The 9,716-nt window shown below is 42.6% G+C and overlaps 1 protein-coding gene across 3 annotated transcripts in view; it reads left to right on the forward strand.

Annotated features, from left to right (window-relative positions):
- PDIA5 (protein disulfide isomerase family A member 5) overlaps positions 1–9,716 on the forward strand; it is a 169,522-nt gene that overhangs the window by 99,393 nt on the left and 60,413 nt on the right. For all 3 annotated transcript variants that reach the window (XM_035129030.2, XM_060276208.1, XM_035129052.2), the window contains one exon: positions 3,936–4,072. In XM_035129030.2, the coding sequence (XP_034984921.2) occupies positions 3,936–4,072 (137 nt within the window). The remainder of the gene's footprint in view (positions 1–3,935; positions 4,073–9,716) is intronic.

Here is a 9,716-nt window from a genome sequence, read left to right on the forward strand (position 1 = left end):
CTTGCTTTTAGTATCTAATGTTGTGTTCAGCCTAGCCAGAAGGACATTTTAGTTTTTGATTACCAAACAAAATGCAGCAAACACTGGCATATATTTATAGGTTTGGCAATTTTGATGCTTGATTGAGATAGAAAAATCTGACCTAAGCAGAATTGATTGACACTGGGATTTGTGCATCGTTAGTGAAGCTGTTTGATATTTATCGGAGGAAATCTATAATTTAGTGTTGGACTGAAAATAAAGCATAAGTTACAGAAAGCATGCAAGAACCTATGGGCTTGTTCACACCATTTCATGGCAGCCTTTGAGGAAGAGCCATAGCTTAGTGCTAGATTATCTGCTTTGCATGCTAAGGTTCTCAGGTTCAACCCCCAGTAGAGAATGTCTGAAACCATGGAGTGCCACTGGCAGTCCATGTCAACAGTACCGAGCTATATGTACCCAATGCTCCGACTCTATATAAAGCATCTTTCTTTATTACTATGCTGTGTGTTGTCTTTCATTGTGTGCTTTGCTCCACAATGTATGAGCCACTGAAGTCCATCGATGGGCTTTTGTATACTGCCTGCACTTGCTGCTCCTGTGCCTTGACATGTCTGCATATTTGGTTTCCTGTCTGTCTTTCTTTGGGACTGTTTGCTCTGCAGGCTCATGGAGAATAGTGCATTGTGATCTGGATTGTGTAGGCAGATCTGCTGTGGTGGGGTAGGGATGGGGGTGTTGGATGTTGTAATGCCACTACTTAGAAAAAGAATTTATGTAAAGTACTCAGAGCTCTTCATATGCATCCTTTTGCTTATCCTAATAATGTCCTGCAGTAGAGGATGTTTTTGCTACACCCAAACTAGAGACTGGAGAGTAGAGGTGAGATTGAGAAGACAGTGAAGTTGACTTAAGCAACTCACAAAAGTTCCTGTTTGCATGGACACATCTAGTTCGTAGCTCATGTTCTTAACTATTACTCTGTAATGTTTTGGCAGCGTCACAATCTTTTGATCCCTCACAAATCATTGGGTAGACAATTGTGGAGTCTTTCCTAATTTAATAATGCTCTCATCTTTTGCTTTTCCACCTCTCATTTTGCAAAAATGTACATTGGCATCCGTAGATGTTTACAGTCTTGCCTTGTGCACTTCTAGGTCAATCCACGAAGGAACAAACTTATGTAGCCATTGAATCCATGTAAATAGGTTGCTAAATTGTCAGTGGAAACAGTGATTATTGTACCTGTGGAGACTGCACGTCCTAGAATACTGGGAGCGCAGGGCAGGGTGTATGTGTCCAATAACCAATTGCTTGCCTAAAGAGTTTTGTAGATGGGATGAGGCAGGTGTTTAACAGAGCTGGAGGCATCATGGTTCAGTGACATTGTGTGGCATTCAGGCTGCTGTCTCTTACAGTAGAATACTCAGCACATTGAGTACCTACTGTGTGGATCAAGGAGGGAAATTTTGCCCATAGAATTAATGTCGCGCTTGGTCTGTTAAGAAAGCAACACCCGCAAGCAGAAGAGAGATAGCATTTCTTCCACCACCCCTTAGCAATGATGTGTGCCTTCATCACCTGTAGCTATTCTGTTTGCCTTTTGGCTCTGCGTGGAGGCCCTTATCTCTTGGCTACCACATGTGAAACATTAGAAGTGTCTGGAGCCCCCCTCCCCTTTTCTTCCCTCCAATCTGCCTACATTATAGTCTGATAATCCCTGCAATATGCAGTGCTTTTATATCAGTGCTGCAACAGCTACTGAAGGCAAAGCAGAACAGCTGCGGACTCTTCCCAGTGATAATCTCTGCTAACAAGCCACTCTGGGCTTTGGCTGATATTTCAGTCGTCCAGAGCTAAAGACAGCTGTTTGTCCTCAATTAATTTCCAATGCACACTTAATAATTTCCCAGAAGGCAAAGTGATGCAGCCGCTTTTCTTCCCTCCCCTAAAAGAAATCAATATGCTCCGGGGGTGGGGTGGGGTGGGGGGCAGGGAGAGGAATTCTTATTCAGAAGCCGTGCTTTAGTTGGAAGCTGTCCATAATTGAGGTTGCAGTTATAATTTGTATACAGTGTAAGACCAGCACATAGGCATAGTAATGAATTACTCAAAGGAGTCTGTAATATGGGGTAGTCCAGTGCTCTATGGAAGTGACTCAAGAAGGCCTGGAAAGTGTAATTGAATAATGGGACAACATATGTAGGCACTATATGGGAAATAATAAACCTAATTAAAAAGAACAACAGGAACAAATAACATTTCCAATTAATTCAGCCTCCTGTTAGAGGCTGATAGTGGCGGGTGGTGGTGGTGAGGGGTGGTTTTTTTTTAATAAAGCTTTTATCAGCCCTGATTCTCAAAAGGACTTGTGAACGCAGAATCTCTGTTTATTTCAGTGGTGCACTTGCCTTAATACTGCATGTGAATGGAGTGTAAAACTAAGAATTTGTGATGATTGTACTCTGAGGATGCAAAAGGCAGACAGATAACTGATTTCCCTTATGCAAGATATGAAATACCTGAATTCAAAATACAATTGGGATTGGCGGGGGACGGAGGGATGGACACAAACACCGCAGGTTTCTGTTGTCCTCCTGCATGCTTTTCAAGTCCAGCTGCATTTTTTCTGTCTCCAAAAAGCACCCTTCCCAGGGGATAGATAAAGGAAAGAGAAAGGAGAAAAGGCTGCTTTACCTCATTTTTTGTTTTGTATAACAAGATCTATATATAGCTTAATCAGAAGAATTAATGACTCCTTGCAAGAGGGGGCAGTCCCTGCCTTCTTAAAGTACCTCTAGTGATTTGAAGAAACTAATACTCTTCGAACAATTTTATTGTGAACCTGCCCAAGCAACTTAGAGTGCTTGTGTGCTCAATTGGAATCCTAAAATTGCCAAGGATGCTGCTGTTCTGGCTGAAAACATGAAATTGAATTGCCAGAAAAGTTTTGGAAATCCAACCCAGAAAGCAAAAGCTCTGATAATAACATGAAGCCCACTAGCCACAATGAGTAGTAGGTACTCAATGTGCTGGGTATTCTACTGTAAGAGACAGCAGGCTGAAGGTAAGGTGCTGCTGGAAAGATTTTTTTTATTTTGTTTCGACTATGTCAGACCAACATGGCTACCTACCTGTAACTGGCAGGCTGAAGTAAACAATACTGAGTAAACAAAAACATTTTTCCAAGTGTTTAAAGGGAGAGGCATCTTTGTGACTCATTGGAGTTCTAGAACTCGGGGGCAAAATAAGTAGTTTGAGTGTAAGCTGGAGGATACTCCATTTGATGTTTTGGTGGCACTACATTGGTAGGATAAAACTCTTCAATGGTATTTAATATTCAAACACCCATTAATTATTTTTTTATATTAACAAAGCAAACAGTGTAGCCCTGTACCTTAATTTCATTCATTATCTCCAACCTTAATTGAGTTATGCAAAACCTCCAGTATTTCTTCCTTTTGTTACAAACCATCATAGATTTAGGACCCTTCTGAGTAATGCTCCTCCCCACCCTCTCACTCTATATAAGGGTCTGGTGACTTCTGTTTCAGTGTATCTGAAGAAGTGTGCATGCACATGAAAGCTCGTGCCAATAACAAACTTAGTTGGTCTCTAAGGTGCTACTGGAAGGAATTTTTTTATTTTGTTAGGATCATAGCAGCAAAGGTGGGGAAATGGTGGGAGGAATCCAGCATTGCACTGTTATTATTGTTCCATCAGTGCAAGAATTTTGGCTCACCAGACATAACAACCTCCCCTTTCCTCTCCTTGCAAACTGTTCTGCCACCAGGGTGGGTGGGCACGGGGAGTGGCTACCCTCTTAGAATAGGTAACCTCTTCATCAAGTTAGTACATACAAAATCATTTTAATTTCTTAAGATCCAGTTCGCCAAGGCAGCTGCTATTTTTCTCCTTGTAGCATCTTCTAAATTTTACCTGTTTGTTTCTAGTCCTCAGCCACCTAAGCCACAGACCCCAGAGACTCCCTGGTCAGAAGAAGATAATGCTGTTTATCACCTAACAGATGATGACTTTGACAAGTTCACCAAGGAGCACCCTTCTGTTTTAGTGATGTTCTACGCACCATGTGAGTCTGCATTTGTTTGTTGTTTTATTGTTCACCAATATATTGAGAGATGATCTGGTTCACATAGTGTACTTAGACTCTTGAGTAAGCTTAGATGTCATGGAATAAGAGGAGGGGACCTCTTGTGGACCAGGAATTGGTTAAGTTGCAGGGAGCATAGGGCAGGAATAAATGGACAGTGGTAGAGTTGGAAAAGGTTCTGAAAACGGCAACCAAAACGATCAAGGGGTCGGAGTAACTCCTCTATGAAGAAAGGTTGCAGCATTTGGGATATTTTTCTTACTTTTGAGAAAAGGTAAGTAAGAGGTGGCATGATAAAAGTTTATAAAATTATGCCTGGCATAGAGAAAGTGGATAGAGAGAGGGTTGTTGTTGTTGTTTTTGTCTCCGCCTCTAATAACATTAGAACTCATGGACATCCAATGAAGCTGAATGTTGGAAGATTCAGGGCATACAAAAGAAAGTAGTTATTTATGCAACACATAGTTAAACCACAGAACTCGCTCCCACAGGAGGCAGTGATGGCCACTAACTGGGATGGCTTTCAAAGAGGATTAGACAAATTCATGGAAGACAAGTCTACCAGTGACTGCTAGCCATGATGGCTATGATCTGCCTCCATGGTCGGATGCAGTATGTTTCTGAATACCAGTTGCTGGATACCCCAGGAGGGGGAGCATGTTCTTGTGCTTGGGTCCTGCATGCAGTTTTCCCACACGCATCTGGTTGGCCCCTGTGAGAATAGGATGCTGAACCAGATGGGTCATTTGCCTGATCCAGCAGGCTTTCCTTGTGACTGAATCCAGGGTTGCTAGAAACCTTAGAAACTATAGCTTCCCAGTCCTGCTATGAATGTTCATGACAGTATCCATGTGATAGTTTCTATGGTTTGGCCCTATGATGGGACAAACCGCAAGCATTCTGTACTAATGTTTTCCATGTGTCTACGAATGAAAAAAGGAAAGATGTAGATGTTAAATATTTCGGCACTGCAGCTGGAACACAAACCACTCAATTCAGAACCCAGTTTATTTTGCCAAACAGCTGGAAGCTGTCAGGCAAATTAATTCGTGTTCTCTCTGTTATACTATATTTGCATCCATATGTTTAGGGTATATTTTTATATACAGGAGAACATTCAAATACACCATCCCCTGAAGTGCTACAGACCAAATCAAGGATTACTACTTGATCCTACTGAATAGATAAAATGGTTTTCAGTTCATTCAGGTTTCTAAATGATTGTCTAAATAATAATAATAATAATAATAATAATAATAATAATAATAATAATAAATTATTTATACCCCGCCCATCTGGCCGGGTCCCCCCCCCCACCACTCTGGGCGGCTTCCAACACACATTAAAATACATTAAAATATCACAGATTTAAAACTTCCCTAAACAGGGCTGCCTTTAGGTATTTTCTAAATGTCAGGTAGTTGTTTATCTCTCTGACCTCTGATGGGAGGGCGTTCCACAGGGTGGGTGTCACTACCGAGAAGGCCCTCTGCCTGGTTCCCTGTAGCTTTGCTTCTCGCAGTGAGGGAACCGCCAGAAGGCCCTCGGCGCTGGATCTCAGTGTCCGGGCAGAACGATGGGGATGGAGACGTTCCTTCAGGTATACAGGACTGAGGTCATTTAGGGCTTTAAAGGTCAGCACCAACACTTTGAATTGTGCTCGGAAACGTACTGGGAACCAATGTAGATCTCTCAGGACCGGTGTTTTGTGGTCCCGGCAGCCGCTCCCAGTCACCAGTCTAGCTGCCACATTCTGGATTAACTGCAGTTTCCGGGTCACCTTCAAAGGCAGCCCCACGTAGAGTGGATTGCAGTAGTCCAAGCGGGAGATAACCAGAGCATGCACTACTCTGGTGAGACAGTCTGTGGGCAGTTAGGGTCTCAGCCTGCGTACCAGATGGAGCTGGTAGACAGCTGCCCTGGACACAGAATTAACCTGTGGCTCCATGGACAGCTGTGAGTCTAAAATGACTCCCAGGCTGTGCACCTGGTCCCTCAGGGGCACAGTTTTTCCATTCAGGACCAGGGAGTCCCCCACACCCGCCTGTCCCCCCAAAAACAGTACTTCTGTCTTGTCAGGATTCAACCTCAATCTCTTAACCGCCATCCATCCTCCAACCTCCTCCAGGCACTCACACAGGACATTCACCGCCCTCACTGGTTCTGATTTAAAAGAGAGGTAGAGCTGGGTGTCATCCGCATACTGATGAACACCCAGTCCAAACCCCCTGATGATCTCTCCCAGCGGATTCATATAGATATTAAAAAGCATGGGGGAGAGGATGGAACCCTGAGGCACCCCACAAGTGAGAGGCCAGGGGTCTGAACACTCATCCCCCATCACCACTTTCTGGACACGACCCTGGAGAAAGGAGCTTTGCTGTGCTATGTTAATACCCCCTTTTAAACTAAATATAGATTCGGTGAATTATTACATGTATTTTATGTCCAATTGTGTCATCCTTATGACATAAGGATGGAGAACGACCCTGTGGAGGTTATCGTATTTCATAGTGATCCCATTTTACAGATGAGGGGGGCCTAGACTCATCATGACTTTGCAAGCCCACTCAGCCAGAATGCTTGTGTATGAACCAGGATTTCAACTCAGACTGCCTGTTGCAACTCCAGTTCTTTTATGCAGTACAGCACACTGAAAAGCTTTTATGGAACTTTGGACACTAACCATTGTAGCTTCTAAGTTGCAGAGAGCAAAATTCCATTGAATGGATTACTGTTGTGGACCAAAAAGAGATTCCCCCTTCCCTTTTTCAGCCCCATGCCCCACAAAAATATTTCCTCCAGGGGGTTGTAGGGCTCTCTGGAGCAGCATGGGAGGTGTCTGCAGGGGAAACTGGCAGATATCTCCTCCTGCTGCTTGTTCTGAGCCATGAACGGAAGGAGCCCTGCCATTTGCAGAACAGCAGGTCTGGATTCAATCCAATGTCTTCCTTTTTTTTAAAAAAAAGCACATTTAGAACATTTTTTGCTGATGGCAAGGATAATAGCTAGTGGTTACTAAACAGGCAGATTTCACTGCTGCCAGGATGCAGAAGCACTTTTCTACTAGTAACCCCCTGCAGGCAACATTAAGTGAAGGTGAATATGCAAGTTAATTAACAGAAGACAGCTCTCATAAACAGTTATCTCCATGATTAAAAGATCTTCTCCAGACATTTTTTATATTTACTAATGGAGCCACCTTACAAATATAAGTAGATACGGTAAGATTCTTCCATGAAAGCAATGCAGCAAAGACAATGAGCTTATTCATATTTCTTTCATCCTTAGGACACCTGAGAGGTTGCAAACTTACTAGCTTGGGAACAGCAAAAATCAAACCAAAGCCAAGAGTGCTTTATGTACACTGAAGTGTGCACCTAATTTGTTTTTTTAAAATGGGAATTTTGATATGAGATTTGCAACACTGACTTGGAGTTAGTAATCTGGCTTTCGCAGCTGATAAAACTAGTATACAGTTGCATTGTGTTTACATACTCTACAGATCTTATGTTCATAGAGTGTTCTTTTGGAGAGGAGACAGAATTGTGGTGGTAACTTGATTACAAAGTTGTAGTCAGATGGGCAGAATATTAAGAGTCCATTAGTGCAAACCAATTCATTGACACACATCAGAGCAAGCTGTTCTTAGCATAGGACCAACACATTTTGGTAGCAGAGGAAGAAAATTAGAATGACTCCCCTGGTGGTAAAATATACCATAATACACTGTGTAGTGTGCTATTTTCTGTCCTTGAATGTTTGCCCAGCTCAGGGAACAGAATTGGGGTAACTCACCTTGACTTAATGGTAAAGCAGGGCCATTTTCTGACATGATATATACTTCATGGCACATGGAGGATTTCTCCAGTGGTAAGATTCAGCACATACTTTAAGTTGATGATGCCTTGGTGGTTTGATTAGATGCTGTCATTATTTTTCCACACAACTTGATTTTCATGTCATACCCTCAAACAGTGATTCCCAAACCTTTTTTTCCACCAATGGACCTTTGCAAGATTGTTGAGGGACTTGGTGGATTCCTTAATGATTTTCTACCTCTTTTGGCAATTGTAATGTGCTGTGCAAGATGCTGTGTGATTTTTTAATTGTACTTTTATTGTTGCTTTTATTTCTTATATTGTATTTTATTACCATTTAAATTCTATGGAATTCCACCGGCAGCATTTGGACATCATAGTAAACCGTAACTTATGGTTTGCATCATTGGCTTCCCGTTACTCTCTATAGCCAAGGTTTGTTCTTGGGTTATGAATTGTAGCTTGTTTGGAGAGCAACATACCATGATCCCTGGTTTGACCATAATGCTAGGTCAGAGACTGTGGTTTGTTTTCCCCAGCAGAAGTAGGGAGGAATGAAGCTGACATGATCAGTTCATACACAGTAAACCAGGGGCTATATATACCATGCTATCCTAATGTGCCCATTTTTTACTTTATACAGTAGAACCATAGAATTGTAGAGTTGGAAGAGACCCAAAGGTCATCTAGTCCAACCCCTTGCAATGCAGAAATTTCAACTAAAGCATACAAGACAGATGACCATATAACCTCTGCTTTAAACTTCCAAGGAAGAAGAGTCTTGTCATCTCTCATGGGAGTCTGTTTCACTGTCAAGCAGCTCTTGCTGTCAAAGTTCCTCCTGATGTTTAATCAGAATCTTCATTCATGTAACTTGAATCCACTGGTTTGGGTTGTGCCCTGTAGAAGAAAAGAAGCTGGCATGTGGCAGCCCTTTTGATATTTGAATATGGCTATCTTATCTCCTCTTAGTCTCATCTTTACCAGGCTAAACATACACAATTCCCTCAACTCTTCCTCTTGGGAAGCAGAGGGATTTTTTTTTAAGGTACCTTTTGGGCTTCCCCCCCAGAGCATATTATAGGGAGGCATTTGTGTGTGTTGCAGAATTGTGCTCACATATGTTCCTTTGAGCTCAGTCTGTACCCACCACAAACACTACAGTAGTGAAAGGAAGGTTCAGCTCATGTTTCTAAGACGATTGTGTATTTGTGTGGGTGGGGATCTGATTGAGAGGCAGCACATCAAAGGTTGTGCTGTGTCTGACCCAGTTTCCCCAGTCCTCTGGCGATCTCTTCAGCAAAAGGAGCACTCGGCTGTATTTCATTCCCAACGTGATGGTTGTGGGGGAAGGAAGCATTTGTGACAAGCTAACAGGGCTAAGAGATTTACACTTCCGAGCCTAGTAACCATAATCTATCTGACCAAGTTAATATGGCTGTAAATAAAGTTGTCTGAGGTAGAACAAGCGGATCAGGCAACTGAGGTGGCAAAGCATAGCATGTGAACTTCAGTGGCGCATTGGCCATTAGTTTAGTTTTGGTCACCCTGGCCAAGGGGTAGCATAGCACAAGTTCAGATGCTACACTGTCCTAAAGTTACCACTTACCAGGTCAGTGAAGCTTGTTGTGGTTTCGCACAGTGACTAACAGCAGGCTCATTCTATTTCCAAGGCCAAGGAGGAATCACAACAGGATTATTGTTCAGATATAAGTAATAATTGGTGCAATGCCAGTAGTACCTGAACCACTTGTAGGTCTTAAGATCACCCATTTTGATCCAGGAGAAAGTTGCTTTGATTG

This window comes from Zootoca vivipara, chromosome 1 (genome assembly GCF_963506605.1).
Source record: "Zootoca vivipara chromosome 1, rZooViv1.1, whole genome shotgun sequence".
Lineage (NCBI taxonomy): Eukaryota > Metazoa > Chordata > Lepidosauria > Squamata > Lacertidae > Zootoca > Zootoca vivipara.